This window comes from Lissotriton vulgaris, chromosome 3_1 (genome assembly GCF_964263255.1).
Source record: "Lissotriton vulgaris chromosome 3_1, aLisVul1.2, whole genome shotgun sequence".
Lineage (NCBI taxonomy): Eukaryota > Metazoa > Chordata > Amphibia > Caudata > Salamandridae > Lissotriton > Lissotriton vulgaris.
In genome coordinates, this window is record NC_141689.1 from 901,369,349 (window position 1) to 901,387,656 (window position 18,308).

Consider the following 18,308-nt stretch of genomic DNA (forward strand, 5'->3'; position numbering starts at 1 on the left):
GCTTGTTGCAGTACCTGTGAGTGACGCTGGACTTTCTCCAAAGATTGGCCTCAGTACATTTACAACTATTTGGGGACCTTTACGCAGCAGTACATTTAGAAGTGCAGTTTATGAAAAGCGAAGGGCTTAATCTTTTAATGATGGATGTTTGTATATACATATCCCTCCCTAGGGCCCTCCCTATATGTTCCCTAATCTCCTCCCATTTAGTAGTGAATATTCCCCAATTTCCTGCCACTCTTTCAGGTTCCTCCTACATCTACTATTAAAATGTATACCTACGTTTGCAGAGACCTCTGCAACTGGGGTGGAGATCTTCCAAAGAAAATATAGATCATGAGGTCTCCGTACATAGGTTTGAGTATAACATGTAGTACTACGTGAGTAGTATTATTGTAGTAGTACTGACATACTACAAAGTGTTTTGCTTGTGAGTATGTACAAAGCATAATAAAAATAAGTATACAAAACATACCATACAGTCTCACAATTATTAATGCAGACTATTGTAGGATGAAACAAATATTACCCTATTTAAGCAACACACAGAATTAATACATAACTTAATATTCATAAAGCTTAGGACATTTAGAGCCCCTAACAACCCTCACAGTAGTATCTCCAGTGCTATCAAATACTTCACAACCAACTTCTGGGACATGCATCCTTTCATGACAGATTTAAACTAAAGAGCTAATAACACTATTCTCCAAAACTTTATTTTGCTCCATATTACACCCAGCCAATTCTCCCCCAATATGCTAATGCTAATGCATTTCTGTAGAACCTGACCCTTTGCAGGGTTTTTGTTTCAAATCTGTTTATTGAAACTATGACAACCATAGAAAATGAATCAGGTTGAAGATATACATTCTTGTCAAGACACATAAAATTAAATCCACAATTCATTATAAACAGCACAGTACATTAACAATAACCTGTGAAACAGAGTCAGTACCATACATCGCAAATCTAATACTGCAAATGAAAGAAAAGCTGGACTGAAAGGAAAAGCAATATGGAATGATCCTCAGCAAAGCTATTGTGGAACACTTCTCTTGCCAAGAAGGGCCAGAGTAGAATACACAGTAATACGAGAGTTATTTGGAGAGCTGTTCTTATCGCAGAGATTGGGTAGCAAGTGTCCGGCTATGTTTATATGGTCTTACACTTTTTCCTAAACATTTACCTTATTCTGAACCTGGTATTCACAGGGGTATAACAACAACTTTAGGTACAAAATAGAAAAAATCTAATTCCAATAGGGAATCGGAAGGAGGAAAGGGAAGATGCGTTGTGAATGCCTAGGTGTGAGGGGTCTCGTCAGGGCGAAAGAGGGAGAGTCTCTTCTGCTAGGACAGTGACCCTGGGGATTCCGGCTGTCGACCCCTAAAGTAAGGTTCAATAGGATCGTCAAATAGTTGTAGAGCTCGCAGTCGAGGGGGAACCAACCTTTGCAAGGTTATCCCCAAACGTTTAGCCTTTTCCCTCCATGTTTTGCAGACCTTTTTCTGTTGGTTTTAGGGTTCTGTGCACTTTAACACAGGTAACCAGTAATAAAGTAAACATGTTCTCTTGTCTAAATTGTATTGGTGATTGCTTTACTAATAAGTCCCTAGTAAAGTGCACCAAGTGCACCCAGGGCCTGTAAATCAAATGTTACTAGTGGGCCTACAACACTGATTGTGCCACCCACATAAGTAGCCTTGCAAACAAGTCTCAGGCCTGCTACTGCAGTGCCTGGGAGTGCAGTTTTAAATCTTCCATTTCGACCTGGCAAGTGTGCCCACTTGCCAGGCCCAACATTTCCCTTTTACTAGATGTACGCCACCTTTAAGGAGGTAGGGCTAAGGCAGCCCCCCTGGTCAGGGTTTAAAAGGTAGGACAGGTACTGGTGTGTTTTACATGTCCTAATAGTGAAATACTGCTAATTTTATTTTTCACTATTGCAAGACCCATCTCTTCCATTCAGTAACATGGGGATTGGCTTGAAATATCTTTTAAGTCCAAATTCCCATTGGGAGCAGATGGAGATTTGGAGCTTAGGGTCCCTGAACTCACAATTTAAAAAAGCATCTTTTGTTGAAGTTGGCTTTTGAATTGTAAGTTTGAACGTGCCACTTTTAGAAAGTGCAAAAACAACAGTTGATGGACAGAATGCAGAACAATGTCATACATTCACACCAGTACAGAGATCTGGGCCTAAATCCATCTTTTTTTTGCACTCCACACCACCCCAGTTCAGACATGGCCATATGCAAATCAACCTTGACCCTGTGCCTCATAGGAACAGTCCAGCCCGAACTGCCAAGTCATGTCTTTCCTGGACCGGAATCAAGCATCCTAGGACCGGTTTCTGGCTATCAGCCGTCTTCAGCCAGGATAGCTTGACTCCAGTGGTGTGGAGATCTGTTGACTGGGTGTGAGTGTTTGATTGGTTCAGATGCTCCATCCATCACCACCCCAGTTTGTACCGCTTTGTTCGCCAAAAGTGTGGCAGGGTATGCTCAGACGTGAGTCCCTTGCGCACTTTGCCACTGGATTCAAGCAAGCCGGGCTGAAGACGGCTGAAATGCTAGAAACCGGTCCTCGGAAGCTTGTTTCCGGTCCAGGAAAGGCATGGCTTGGCAGCTCGGGCTGGACTATTCACATGAGGCACAAGGTCAGACTGATTTGCATATGGTCATGTCTGCACTGGGGTGGCAGAGTGGGCTAAAGAACGGTGATGGATTAAACCCAGATCTGTTGACTGGGTGTCAGATGCTCCGTCCATCACCACCCCCTTTTGTACCGCTTTGATCGCCATAAGTTGGATGGTATGCTCAGACGTGAGTCCTTTGCTCACTTTGCCACTGGATTCAAGCAAGCCGGGCTGAAGACGGCTGAAATGCCAGAAACCGGTCCTCAGAAGCTTGTTTACGGTCCAGGGAAGGCATGGCTTGGCAGCTCGGGCTGGACTGTTCCCATGAGGCACAGGGTCAGACTGATTTGCATATGGCCATGTCTGAACTGGGGTGGCAGAGTGGGCTAAGGAACGGTGATGGATTAAACCCAGATCTGTTGACTGGGTGTGAGTGTTTGATTGGTTCAGATGCTTCGTCCATCACCACCCCCTTTTGTACCGCTTTGTTTGTCATAAGTTGGCAGGGTATGCTCAGACGTGAGTCCTTTGCTCACTTTGCCACTGGATTCAAGCAAGCCGGGCTGAAGACGGCTGAAATGCCAGAAACCGGTCCACGGATGCTTGTTTCCGGTTCAGGGAAGGCATAGCTTGGCAGTTCGAGCTGAACTGTTCCCATGAGGCACAGGGTCAGACTGATTTGCATATGGCCATGTCTGAACTGGGGTGGCAGAGTGAGCTAAAGAACGGTGATAGATTAAACCCAGACTGTTGGCTGTTTAATGATTGATTAACGGTTGCTTTTTGATTTGCTAAAAACATTGGAATTGAATGAAGAATCTGTCGTCATTTTTTGTTGGATATATGAATAAAGAAAAACTTTGGTAATCAACAACTTTGACACTGTGATACTTTTGTGAAGTGGAAGTCGCTCCCTCAAGTCATTGGAGGTTACATTGGACAGTTTGGGATCTTCAAACGGTGGATCCATTTGAGGTGTTGAGCGGACTGTGGACCAAGAAGGGAATATTCACTTTGAACTTATCGAGACATTTGGTTTATTTTCTGTGCTTTAATGCTCTACCCTCACCGTTGTTCTTGTGATTAGTTGACTGGGTGTGAGTGTTTGATTGGTTCAGATGCTCCGTCCATCACCACCCCCTTTTGTACCACTTTTAGAAAGCGGGCATTTTCTTGCTTAACCATTCTGTACCTCTGCCTATCTGTAAAATCCACATCTGGGTTGGCTGACAGTTGGACTATTGTGCATTGACTCTTGACAGCCACAGAAAGGAAGCTGGTAGGCCATCACCAGGATGATGGGCCTTCCTGAGCTAGAGTGGTGGGAGGAGTTTTCACTGACACCTGAATAGAGCTGTGCCTGTCCTCATACAAAGCTGTCTCCACCACCCCCCGTAGTGTGTCTGGAGCCAGGTCATGGAAAGGCAGGGTCTTGTGCACTACAAAGACTTTTCTTTGAAGTTTGCCTACTTCAAAGGCAGAAAGGGTTATAAGTATCGAACCTCTGACACCCCAAAATCAGAGCACTTCTAGACTAAGGACATTCTGCCAGGAAGAAGAGCTGCATGCTGTTGGAGAGACTGCTACTCTGCCTGTTGCTTTGTTGTGCTGGCCTTCTACTTGCTGCTTCTGTCCAGGGAGTGAAAGATCTGGACTTTCTACAAGGTTCTCCGAGGGCTTGTGCATTCTAGCTTCCTGTTAAAAAGTCTCAGGGCCATCAAAGACATCACCTGCAAGTGCCTGGGTTCTTCTGCTAAGAGTACGGACTTGCCATGTGGTTCCAAATCCAGTTCCTGAGCCCTTGGAAGTGTAATCTGGTGATCTTAAGGAGAAAATCCACGCATAGATTCCCAGCGCCTGTTTTATTGGTGCATCACTGCAAAAGATCGGCGCAGCACCTGGTCGCAGCTGTAAAATCTATGCAGCGCCTGCTCCGCAGATGGAAAATCAACGCAGTGCCTGCTTTGGACGCTGTTGCATTGATGCACTACATCTGTTTTTTTGCTGTATCGTCCCTGGGCGCCGATTCTTCATCGATACCGCACCGCAGTAAGGAACCACAGCCGCGTGCCTCCACACCCATGCCCCTTCCAGTAAGTAACCAATGCATCACCTCCCTTGGCAGTAAGGAACCAACACATCATTCTACCTGCCTAGCAGTAAGGAACCAACGCATCACCTCCTCTGTCAGTAAGAAACCGACGCATGTGTAGTTAGGAACAGACACACAGCTTTGCTTTTCCAGCACCTCATCTTCCCTGCGCCTGCTACAACTTTGATTTTTGATGCATCTAAGGTGCTTTGTGCTAAAAGAAACACATTCACTAATTTCCATGGGCTTAACTTGCTTAATCTTTGAAAAGTGATATATTGACTTGTATATGTTGGATGTTTGACATTTTGGTTTTGTTGTATTCAGATAAGTATTGGCTATTTTTCAAAGCTGGTGTGGACTCTGTAGCATTGTCAGTGTATTTCTGTGTATGTATGTACAAATGCTTTACACATTGCCTCTGATGTAAGCCTGACTGCTTGTGCCAAGCTACCAAGGGGGTGAACAGGGGTTATCTTAGCTGTTTGACTACCATACCCTGAGTAGAGTGAGGGTCCCTACTTAGACCGGATTCAAACCACTGCCAACTAGAGAGCCCACTTCTAACAGGAAAATCCTTCACCCATTTCGTCACTACAACATTCCTTCAGTTGAACAAGTTGACCTCTAGTCACATTAAACACACTCCATTTACCACTGTGCTTTTTACTCTTTAACAATACAGCATGCTCAGTGGCTTTCATTAATCACACCCGCTCACCAAATCTGGACTAATCTTTTGCATTCACTTTTTTTTCACCATTACAAAGTCACTAACTGAAATTTGAACATTAGTAATATTTTCCTTTCTTTCATAGCCTTCCTTTTCCTTATTCTGGTATTTTACCCTGTCTCTCACGTTTTTTACAACCACTCTGTGCTCTAAACTCCTGATGCATTGAGAAGCCACTCTGGAAACACCTTTGTTAGGAATGGAGGTTTCTGGTTGGCAGAGTATACATCCTGTCCAAGCAGGAGCTGAATTCTAGTCAGGGTAAGTTAGACGCACACCTAAAATAACCTGTGCTCACCCTCTGGTAGCTTGGCGCAGAGCAGTCAGGCTTAACTTAAGCGACAATGTGTAACTATTTTTGCACACTTCAATTACAGAAACACAGTGAAAACACCCCTAAAAACTCCACGCCTGTTTAGAAACATAGAGAATATTGAATATTTATCTGAGTAAAACAAGGCCAAAAGGACAAAAATCCAATCAGTAGAAGTCGAGATATGACTTTTTAAAGATTAAATCTAGAAATAGGGACATAGAAGTCAATAGCGTGAAAAGGTTACTTGAGGTCGCGCTAGACCGGGGTAGATACAAAGTTCAGGCTGACCGCGATAGAGGGCAGGCCGGCTGCAGGACCCACGCAGGGCCCACTGAAAAAGTACTTTTGTTTAGAGCACGTGTCAATGTCAGGACTCGATGCATCGGTTCTGATTCACGCAGTTGTCGTAGAGCCTCGCAGTCGGGACCTCGGATAGGCATTGCATCATCGTCACATCTTGTAGCCAGGTCTATGCGTCGTCGTCAAGATATGCAGGGATGTCCTCACATCGGCACTGCATCGATGTCAGAGGGCACTGTGTCACTTTCAACTGGCACAGTGGTGACGATGCATCGAGTTTTGCTGAAGCAGCAACAGAATCTACTTCTGAGGCCCAGGACTGGAGGGAGTGCCTTAGGCAAGGGTAGAACCCACAGATGGCAGAGTCCAGCAGCACTAGCAGAGTTGCAAGAAGTATTTTGTGAACCTGAGACTTCAGAGGACAGGAGGGAAGTCAAACAGCCCTTGGAGAAACTTGTGTTCAAGGATGTAGAGAGCAGGTCCAGTCCCTCTCACTCCCAGGAAAGAAGCAGCAGGCAGCAGGCCAACACAGCAAAGCGGGTAGCAAAGTGACAGTCCTTCCTAGAGCACAGCACCTCTTCTTCCAGGCAGAATGTTCTTGCTTCAGCAAAGTTCTCATTTGGTGGTTCCTGGGGTTCAGTACTTACACCCAAAAGTGCCTTTGAAGTGAGGAAGACATCAAAGAGGCCTTTGAAGATCAAAAGGTCTCTGCCTTTCCTGTCCTAGCTCCATAATCATTACAAGGGGGTAAGCAGCTCTTTGTGTAGGAACTGGCACAGCCCTATTCAAGTGCAAGTGTCAGCTCCTCCCTCCCAATTTACCTTAGGAAGAACCATCAGCCTTGTGATGGCCCATCAGGATGCTAATTGACATCTCTTCTCCCTTTGTGTGACTATCTAAAAGGAATGAACAAAGCCCAGCTGTCACACAAAAAGAATGTGGATTCAGAGACAGGCAGAGGCCCATAATGGTTAAAGTAAGAAAATGCTAACTTTCTAAAAGTTGAGGAAAAATGGAGGTAGGCCCAGGGGACATGGTGCAGGCAGCGCCGTACTTATATGTTCAGATAAAGGGAAAAGGCCTGTTTTTCATATAAATGTTAATTGTGATGTATTTTGTACAGTAAGTCTTATCATTGATGTGCATTCAAAATGTTTTGTAAAATGGTTATGTAAAGAATATAAATATGATTAGACGCTTGTCTTTTTCATGCTGAAATAACTAATGAAGAATAAAAATAATTTTAAAATAAAAAGGTATAAATAAAATACCGGTACAAACAAAAAGTAATGTGTTTGGCCATAAGCGAAACTATTAATGATTAAAAAGAACATGAGGTACAGGCCTTTTCCCCTTTTCTGAACGTGCTTAAAGTGGCATTTTCAGATTTACAATTTAAAATTGGACTTCACCATAAATTGTGATTTTAAATTGTGAATCCAGAGACATCAAACTCAAAATCTACATATTTTACCAACTGGAGATCACACTTAAAAGATGTTTTAAGACCATCCCAATGTTAACCTGTGGGAGAGATAGGCCTTGCAGTCGTGAAAAAAGAATTCAGTCGTTTTTCACTACCAGGACTTGTAAAACTAAAAAGTACATGTCCTACCTTTTAAATACTCTGCACCCTGCCCATAGGGCTTCCTAGGGCCTACCTTAGAGGTGACTTATATGTAATAAAAGGCAAGGTTTAGGCCTGGCAAGCAGGTTAACGCCAGATCGAAACAGCAGTTCAAAACTGCACACACAAGCTCTGCAGTAGCAGGCCTGAGCCATGTTTACAGGGTACTGAAGTGGGTGGCGCAATCTGTGCTGCAGGCTCACTAGTGGGGAAAAAATTACAAAAAACAATTTGATGGACAGAATGTAGATCAATGTCTTACATTCACCCCAGTACAAGGATCTGGGCCTAAATCCATCGTTTTTTGCACTCCACACCACCCTGGGTCAGATAATGGCTTTATGCAAATCAGCTCTAACCCTGTGCCCCATGGGAACAGTCCAGTCCGAACTACAACAGCCATATCTTTCCCAGACCGGAATCAAGCATCCGAGGACCGGACCGGTTTCGAGGTAACACCTCTCATCAGCCCGGCTAGCTTGACTCCAGTGGTGTGGAGGCTCTGGGACCCACGTCTGAGCTACCCCAGTACACTCAGGGAGAAAATTACAAAAAACAATTTGATGGACAGAATGTAGATCAATGTCTTACATTCACCCCAGTACAAGGATCTGGGCCTAAATCCATCGTTTTTTGCACTCCACACCACCCTGGGTCAGATAATGGCTTTATGCAAATCAGCTCTAACCCTGTGCCCCATGGGAACAGTCCAGTCCGAACTACAACAGCCATATCTTTCCCAGACCGGAATCAAGCATCCGAGGACCGGACCGGTTTCGAGGTAACACCTCTCATCAGCCCGGCTAGCTTGACTCCAGTGGTGTGGAGGCTCTGGGACCCACGTCTGAGCTACCCCAGTACACTCAGGGAGAAAATTACAAAAAACAATTTGATGGACAGAATGTAGATCAATGTCTTACATTCACCCCAGTACAAGGATCTGGGCCTAAATCCATCGTTTTTTGCACTCCACACCACCCTGGGTCAGATAATGGCTTTATGCAAATCAGCTCTAACCCTGTGCCCCATGGGAACAGTCCAGTCCGAACTACAACAGCCATATCTTTCCCAGACCGGAATCAAGCATCCGAGGACCGGACCGGTTTCGAGGTAACACCTCTCATCAGCCCGGCTAGCTTGACTCCAGTGGTGTGGAGGCTCTGGGACCCACGTCTGAGCTACCCCAGTACACTCAGGGAGAAAATTACAAAAAACAATTTGATGGACAGAATGTAGATCAATGTCTTACATTCACCCCAGTACAAGGATCTGGGCCTAAATCCATCGTTTTTTGCACTCCACACCACCCTGGGTCAGATAATGGCTTTATGCAAATCAGCTCTAACCCTGTGCCCCATGGGAACAGTCCAGTCCGAACTACAACAGCCATATCTTTCCCAGACCGGAATCAAGCATCCGAGGACCGGACCGGTTTCGAGGTAACACCTCTCATCAGCCCGGCTAGCTTGACTCCAGTGGTGTGGAGGCTCTGGGACCCACGTCTGAGCTACCCCAGTACACTCAGGGAGAAAATTACAAAAAACAATTTGATGGACAGAATGTAGATCAATGTCTTACATTCACCCACAGTACAATTGCCGCCCTAAGTGCGCTGGGGATGCCCAGACGTGGGTCCCAGGCACTCCACACCACTTGGAGTCAAGCTAGCCGGGCTGATGAGAGGTGTTACCTCGAAACCGGTCCGGTCCTCGGATGCTTGAATCCGTTCTGGGAAGGACATGGCTTTTGTAGTTCGGACTGGACTGTTCCCATGGGGCAACAGGGTCAGAGCTGATTTGCATATCGCCATTGTCTAACCCAGGGTGGTGTGGAGTGCAAAAAAACGATGGATTTGAGCCCAGATCTATTGACTGGGGGAGTGTGTGACATTGATCCACATTCAGTCCATCACTTGTTGTTTTTGCAATTGCCGCCCTAAGTGCGCTGGGGATGCCCAGACGTGGGTCCCAGGCACTCCACACCACTTGGAGTCAAGCTAGCCGGGCTGATGAGAGGTGTTACCTCGAAACCGGTCCGGTCCTCGGATGCTTGAATCCGTTCTGGGAAGGACATGGCTTTTGTAGTTCGGACTGGACTGTTCCCATGGGGCAACAGGGTCAGAGCTGATTTGCATATCGCCATTGTCTAACCCAGGGTGGTGTGGAGTGCAAAAAAACGATGGATTTGAGCCCAGATCTATTGACTGGGGGAGTGTGTGACATTGATCCACATTCAGTCCATCACTTGTTGTTTTTGCAGGCTCACTAGTAGCATTTAATTTTCAGTCCCTGGGCACATGTAGTGCACTCTACTAGAGACTTTTAAATTAAATATGCCAATTGTGGATAAACCAATTCGACCATGTTGTGAGTACAGAGAATATGCACTTTAGCACTGGTTAGCAGTGGTAAAGTGCCCAGAATCCTAGAGCCAGCAAAAAGGAAGTCAGCACAACAGGAGGTCAGGGGGCAAAGTGTCAGGGAAATCATGCCATGGTTGACAGGTCAAACAACCTTAATGACTCAATAATTTAAATATTATTTCTACACTTGCATTGCTGTGCTACCTCTAAACCTTGTTTCTAATACATTTACCCACATTTGCTTCCATCACAAGAGCCACTAAAGCACCTCTTTATATTTCGTAGATTCTAATCATATGGCCATTAGGGTGTGGACTACACAAAACCACTTTATATTGGGTAATTCTAAATTAAGCCAACAAAATCTTAGTACAGTCCAATACAAATTACAATTCACTGCCAGAAACCAATGTCCTAAATGGAACATCCGGTGCGAACAAGTCCTAGAAAAGAGTTAGCCATTGATTCAGTGACTGATGTCAGTGCCTCTACAAATGAAAAATGAATTTAGAGAAATAATTGACTATTGCAATCACATACTTTACATGTTCTGCAAACTATGTAGTATCCCGGCCAAATCTATACTTTTCCCACAGCTTCTTTGAAAAAGGTACCACCGAGGGAGGTATGTACCTGACTATACAATACTTATTCTCCCACCCAAGCACATTCTACAATGTTGCATTTTATTTTTCTGCTAACATACTGTGGTATTTCGTCAGGGTTGTGGTGAACATGATGTCGCTGGGATTGTCCTTGCCCTTCAATACTTTGTTTCGTCCGTGAAACTTTTTCTCCCGCGCTGTTGCAAATCCATTGTGCGCCACAATCTGAAAGGTCCCACGCCACCATGGACAGCTCAGCTAAGAAGCACTGAAGAAACTGGAAACAGTCTGGCAAAACATTGGCCCGGGAACCTAAGGGGTTAACCTGTGGAATCTGGGATAACTTGCATCCTGCCTTGGGTTGCCATAAATGCTTTCCTCAGCGCCACGGATAACATCACTGCTCGCAAGTGGTCGAGTCGCGCGCTGCTCTCGGTACACGCCGCACCGTCTGCAGGCACAATGAGCATGCTTTTTGTCCGCGCGCTCCTCTGCTTTCTCACGTGCAGCTTGGCCTTAAGCCTGGACGAGGATGAACAGGACGTCCTGACGGTCGACAGCGTGGAAGTCGGCATGCTGTGGCAAGCCCTCCTGCGGCTCGGCTCCGTGTTGAAGGAGCAGGCGGCCAACACCAAGGAGAAGATGGCCGGACTCTACCAGGAGCTGGAGCTGTTCAACCGCTCGCTGGCCGAGCTACTGCGGCAGGTCGGCGCGTGCGAGAGGACCGGGGACAGCCTGAGGTGGCGCGAGGCGGAGCTCGGGCACAGGGACGACGAGTTCCAGGGGCTCGCGGTGGATTTCCAGGCCTACCTCAGGCAGATGGTGGAGCACGAGACCTCCTTAGAAGCCAAGCTGAGCTCCTTGGAGAAGCGTCTGGAAAACACCCTGGACCTCGAGGAGTGGGAACAGATAATGGTAGGACGCCACACGGTACACAACGTGTTTATTGAGCTTCTTAAGAGTTGACACTCACGGTTTCACTGCCACACCATTGTGAACACATAGTGAAAATCCCAACAGTGTAAGCTAGATTCCTATCCCGTTAGTGAATTGGAGCGCTTCACAACCTAACCTGGGTATGATGTGCTAAACTGGAGCGCCTGGAAAGCGCTATATAAATAATATTACAATATAATGAATTATTTTAATTAAACTATTAGGATAGGTCAATAATTGCTAATCATTACTAGCTGTGAGACCCTGTTACTCTGTTTCTGAATGTGCTGCATTACTGGCCATGGCTTTTATATGGTTCTACTGACCTCAATTCACATGGCTGCCATCAGTGTATTGGTTTTATTGTTTAATTTCCTTGTGGGGTTTTATAGCACCCACCACAATTCATGTTTCTAACGTAACCTCTGCTTTACCACATACTTCACAACTTTCTAACCACTTACTTTGGCATTTTCTTTTTGCCCAGGCTTTGTTGACGTCTCAAAGCGTGAGACTCGATGACCTTTTCACAGACGTGGAGACCCAGGACAAAGAGATCAATGCTCAGGAGGAAAGACTTGAACATCTCGTTAACGAGGTGGGTTTTGTTTCACTGTCAAAGTCTGCACTTGGCAACCACACTTTTAAGCCATAAGCCCTGATACATTGATAGCTAAAGAAACCTCCTCATATGTTGTGCTTATTTTTTTCAACATACGTTTATAGTGGTACGCAAAAGCATTGTTTTATTTTGGGATATGTAAAAGCATTGGTTTACAGTGCTACGTGAAAGCTTTGCTTCTAAGTGCTACTCAATATAGACGAGAGAGCCCTATAGTGATGGAAGGTTGGACACACTTTCAAATTTTTTTTCTCGAATTATTGAACTGTGCTGACTATGTTGGTAGTACACCGTGCATTTTGCTGTGAATAGCATCACCTTGAACCCCTGTCTCTTTCTGAATTTTCATATTATTTTTCATTCTTTCTTTCGCCCAGTTACTGTTTTGCTACCTTCCACTTCCTGCTTTGTTGCTCCCTTTCTTGCCTTTCTCTCTTGCTCTTTCTCTCACACACCAAATGCACTGCTCATGGGCTCACTCTTGATGTAACAGATACCTTCACAAATGACATAAATTATCTTACTAGTGACATGCTATATAGTCCTACCAATAACATAATGAATTATACAACTATGGATACAGTATTATCAATTGTGTGTGATGAAATGTAAACATGTGGTGTAACTCCGGTGATTTACTATTATAATTATTGTAAGGTCATAAGCACTACATTTGATGTGTGTGCTATGCTTTATGGTAGGTGTGCGACCTATGGTTTGTGGCGGTAATTATAACTGGTGAATTTCAGAGTTTTTTGGTATTAAGACTTTACCATAACACTTTAACTGTTGAGATCTATCTATCTATCTATCGACTGTGACTGTGCATATGTATAATGGTTGGTAAGCCGCAATATGTCATGTGTGAATAGCTATATGATGTTTAGTGTTTTGTATAGACACCATACACCCACCATTTCCAAATGGTGGGTGTATGGATGAATTAGTCGGTGTGTTGGGGTACAAGGTTAGTGGAGTTGTGACATGATATTGAGCTAACATGTTACCTTTTTAATGTCATTAATATTATTGTTTTACAGTGAAGCCACGGTTAACATACCAGTGTACCGCTAGGCTTCTGCAGCTCATGCATGTACCCCCACTCTCCCTTTGGGCCCTTGGCATCCCTACTACAGTTCACCTAAGTGACCCCTCACTCTGCAACCCCTCGCTATGCCATTGCACTTTTGCTACCCCTGTGTCCCAACCCTGTAACTTTGTCAAAGCCGAAAGGTCTGGCTTGTTAGTAAAACTATAAGCTAGATCTATAAATCTCTCCTAAAGTCCCGAAAGATCATAACAGATTTTTTCTAAAAAAAAATTGAGCCCTGGAATCAATGATGTGATTCTTTACAAATCCCAATGCCTGGGCTTAATTTCTAAAAATGTCTTCTCGTGGTCACAAACACTGGGAGATATTTAAAGAAATAGTAGAGAGGTTAATTTAGAGCCCTCTGGGGAAGGGGTTGTTACAGGCCTGTGCACTCACCAATGCCAGGGGGGGGGGGGGGGGGGGGCATTACTACTCCTACCTTGACCAAGGGGAGGGGAAGCATGTGCGATCTTCTATTCAGGCAGGGGTTCACTAATTAACTACCTGTGCCATGCCTGACAACAGAGGTAGTGTGCAGCTCTGTGCTCTCTTTCACCTTGCCCGATTGGCATTTAGGACTCATCTTTTCTATGTGAATGAGGCGTAGTGTGTAAGCAAGTGGAATTTTTTCAATTGGTCCAACATGTTCAAAGAAGTTTGCACTTATACATTCAAAAAAAGTATTCTCAACTGACATTAGATGCATAAGTACTTTTACCAGGGTCTCATTGTTTTTTTTTAGTTTTAACTTTTTTATTTATGTCCTCTGTGTACATTTAGTTTCTTATGTAAATCTAGAGGCGCTAACTATCATGGTGGTAGCTAGCACTACTGGATACGTTTTTTATTCTTTCTTTCCTCCCCAAAATGTATGTTCATAAACCCAAGCTTTGAGTATAATGCATATCTCTGCTAACACTGCATTATTTCTCTAATTTGTTTTGTAGGTAGCATCCCGGAAAAAAAAACTGGGAAGACGAAGACAACAGTAACATTTCTACCATCAGAGGAGCAGAATGCACGTTTTGTACTGTTACTAACGATGAATCACAAGGCCTCCTTTTCACTAACACACACAGACAAGCTCAAACATATGTTACGTTAGCGAGATTTATAAAGGCGTGCAGCTCCTCAAGACAGTGTCCTGGCGTTAAAACAGGCCGCCTACAACAACAAAAAGTGTCCTGTTATGCTTGTTTTGAGAGCCATGTTTAAAAATGTTTCTATTTTCCTAAAAGTAGAACGTTCCAATGTCATACGTAGCTCATACACACTCTAGTGGACATGCACCCTCATGCATACACACGCAGAGTTTTAAAGCATTTTTTACTTACCTTGCTGCTTGTTCGGGACGGGGTAGAAAAATAAAATGGTAATAAATCACCATTTTATTTTTCATGGGGTTGGGGGGTTTTAAGTGGGACAGCGCCCCTCCGCCCCAACGAAGGAGCCGCCCCTGAGTCACAGATTCAAGGTTTTGATCTCTGCTGTTTCACCATACCGTTTCCCAACTCTGCAAGGAGTTGGGGAAGGGCAAGGTGACTGGCTAATTGCTATGTACTCATGGGCACTAGAGGGCTTAAGCCTCAGCACCCATGGCTACCTTTATGTGTCACGCATTACCAGCTCACAGATGGGGAGTCAGTGAGGTGTGCCAGGGCACTGAGGCCAGAGCTGGGGGTTTCTTCAGCCCTGGAGAATCTCTGATGATCTGTGCAGGTGGCTTATTACTAATTCTTGGTATGTTAAAAACAGGCCAGAAAGCAAGGTGGCATAGCCCTGAATGCCTAAAGGGGGATCTATTGGCTGCGGAAGTCTATACAACAACAACTCTTTGGTGAAAGTCACAATTGGTCCAATTCAATTCGATAAAAAATCAGACTTTCATGAAATGTAGCATTGTATCAGTGTACGAAACAAAATAGGTGCTGCAATTGAAATTTCAGGAAAAACTTTAATCTAGTATGTTTATACTGAGGATAACTTTTCTGAACAATGCTGTGTTTTTTATCTAGCAGAAAGGCAATGAGAAAACATCCTGTGAAAAGCAGGTGCACTGTTTGGAAACCAATTCCTTTAAAATCCATATGCCCGGCTTCAGCCCATGTGGGAAAACTGGGTTGGTTTGAATAAACATGCAAATTCACTTGTATACACAAATGCCATCTAAAACGTGCTCTGTTTGAAGAACTCTGTGTTGGTATTTCTATCAAGATGTCTCATCTGTGAAGGTGTTTACAACCCGAAAACGTGTAAACATTTATGAAATCAATGTGTTGTTTCTTCTGTTCTCCTGCTATTAAAACTTCAAAATCTACTTGGAAACAAAACGTTTTGCTCACTGTTATCTATTCTTACAAAAACATTACAAAACGTGCCCTTTAAGGCTCCTATCAGATGATTGAATTCTATTATAATTCACATTCAACTAAACACAGCAAATGTACTGCTTCGATAAATGATTGGGATTAGGCATTTGGTGTAGGTGCAGGGATCTGGGGTAGGTTAGTGTTGGTGTTTTGGTTAAGGTAATCTTGCACCTCATTTGTTAGAGTTGGGTTTAGCATTTGGGTTGGGGCTAAAGTTGACAACTGAATTGAAATTCTTTTTGTTGCCCTATAATTTCGTGGTTTTTATATGCTTTAAAATGGGTGTAATGATTTAGAACCAATTACACAACATTAAGGCTCAATACAGTTTTCTGATTCGGTATGCCCGAAGTGGCACCGCTCTGGGCAACAATGTGTGTCCTGGCCTGAAATTATCTCTGGAGTTGATATTTCGAAGCCTGGAGACATTGGGCATGGAGGTATCTGCAGAGCTGAGGAGGATGCAGGCAGCTGCTGCTGTGCCCAGCCCCCTGTCTTCCCACATACTTCTGCATGGGGGAAGAAAGTGTTCCTCCCATCTGAAGGAAAAGTACATCTGCCCTGCTGCTGCCGCCTGCTCCCTTTAACCCTGCCACAGACAAAAGAAAAAGCTGCCCAATCATTTGCTACCTACTCTCTGCAGGCGGCAAATGGCTGCATATGTGGGCCTGTTGCTTCCCAGGTAAGTTTGAAAAACATGTGGTATTGGGCTTGGTTTTCCAGGGTCCACATGTTATTCCCCATTTTGTATTTAACAACTTCTAATCCTGGCTATCTCACGAAGATATACTGGCCAGTATGAACAATTTCAACCCTGGTATTTCACTGCAGAGATAACAGGGAACTTGAAATAGTACCCGAGTATGGTTAAGATCAAAAGCGTAGAGGAATCCCTTTCAATTTCAATTAATGTGCAGTGGAACAGGAACGTTGTGATATAAATAGAGAAAACTCAGCTCTGCTGTGATGCTCTTCAAAACGGAGTATCTCTCGAAAGCAAACTACAAATCACCATGCATGTGTACAACATGAAGCAGTGGGGATGAACACTTGTTACTTTCTGTTATTCCAAACAATATTTCATATCTGTGCCTTCATCTAAAAACACAGCAATTTTAAACTTGACTTTGTTGGCCAACTTTAAGTTTAAAAGATCAAGATATACATGATGGGCCACTAATACCAAAACTTGGGCGGTAGTCCAAAATAGCTTGTTCTACATTTAATTTTATTTCCGGGATTTGCAATAATTAATCAAACAGAGAATTTTCAAAGGTTGGATTGTGCACATAGGGAGGCTAACAAGTACCCTGTGCCTCTCATAGATAGAGAGAGAACTACTTGTTGCACAGCCTACCTGGGCAGATCAAAGATGAAAGATATCAATTTTAGGATTGATTGTCAGTTGGTAAGCCGGTATCCCCCTTTAATTAAAGAAAGTCAACAGTTAAGGCAGCGAAGTCCACAAGTACCAACACTATAGTGATAGATCGAGATGCCCAGCCCAGACAATACATCTCCCGTCAGGTGTCAGGCGAAAAACACAGTGGGTCATTAGGGGGAACATTTAGAAGCATATGCACAGGGTGATCACATAACAATGAAGTTAGGTATCATTACAGTCTGTAAGAAGAGTAGTACGAGTGGGAAGTATATGTGTTGTTGAACATCAGGTGGTGGTGTTCCAGAGAGAGAAGGGATGTAATCTTTTAAAATAATGATTGTACCTTTATTTACAGAGGAATAGCAAGTATAGAGGGTCCAACACCTAATTGGTAGGGAAACTCTAGGAACATTTTTAGGGAAAACTATGTGTTTTTTGTGATGCAGATGCAACACATTGAAGTCTGCACATTACTTGATGCGTAGTCAATACAAAGGTTTCCTAGCTTTGCTCACCTAGTTGGTGCACTTTTAATTGCAGATGAAATGGGTAACAACGTTCCTTGTCCTTTAAAGATTTGACAAGGTCACCTTGGGAAGACTCACATATATGATGCTGCAGTGGTCAAAGCAGGATATTGATCATTTGTGAACCAATTCAGAACATTACTGCTGAAGATAAATAACTGCAATGAACGACAAGCAAGAAAATGAAACTCTCAACCATGACATTCAGAGTTAATCCCGAGGTTGCATACAGTGAGTGCTGGCAGCCATAGGGAATCTAGAGTAGGCGCCCAGCCACTTCGCAGAGTAGATGGATCCATGTGGGCCAAGAATGACATGTCCATTTTTGAAGGTATGACAAACTGCCACTCTGACAGCATCCAGCTTTGAATGTACACAAGACAGGGGGCTATTTGTTGGCGACCACCATCACGTTCCCATACTTTGGATACATGTGTGTATCATAGGCATACATACTAGACCAACTAGGAGCACGGCCAGAGGAGCAGCCATTTGTGAGTTGAACATATACTGATGCTCTTATGGCATCCTGCAGTATATGTTGTAATGGGAGACAGAAGAGAGGCACGCTTTGCTTGTTAGAAGAGAGGGGTTGAAAAAATGTAACCCAGATCCTCCATGGTAAATAATTATTGGAGGATGTGGTAAGGTATGAATAGTTTATGTAAAATAAATATTATTTATCATATCACTTAGCGCAT

General features: G+C 44.0%; 2 protein-coding genes across 4 annotated transcripts in view; one reads left to right on the forward strand and one right to left on the reverse strand.

Annotated features, from left to right (window-relative positions):
* The window catches only part of DOCK8 (dedicator of cytokinesis 8), a 719,019-nt gene that overhangs the window by 331,512 nt on the left and 369,199 nt on the right, over positions 1–18,308 (reverse strand). The window lies entirely within an intron of this gene.
* On the forward strand, positions 10,908–15,651 carry LOC147727181 (angiopoietin-related protein 3-like). Its single transcript, XM_086961228.1, has 3 exons — positions 10,908–11,591; positions 12,100–12,210; positions 14,275–15,651. Exons 1-3 carry the CDS (start codon positions 11,139–11,141, stop codon positions 14,317–14,319), a joined length of 609 nt encoding a protein of 202 aa, XP_086817354.1. The 5' UTR covers positions 10,908–11,138; the 3' UTR covers positions 14,320–15,651.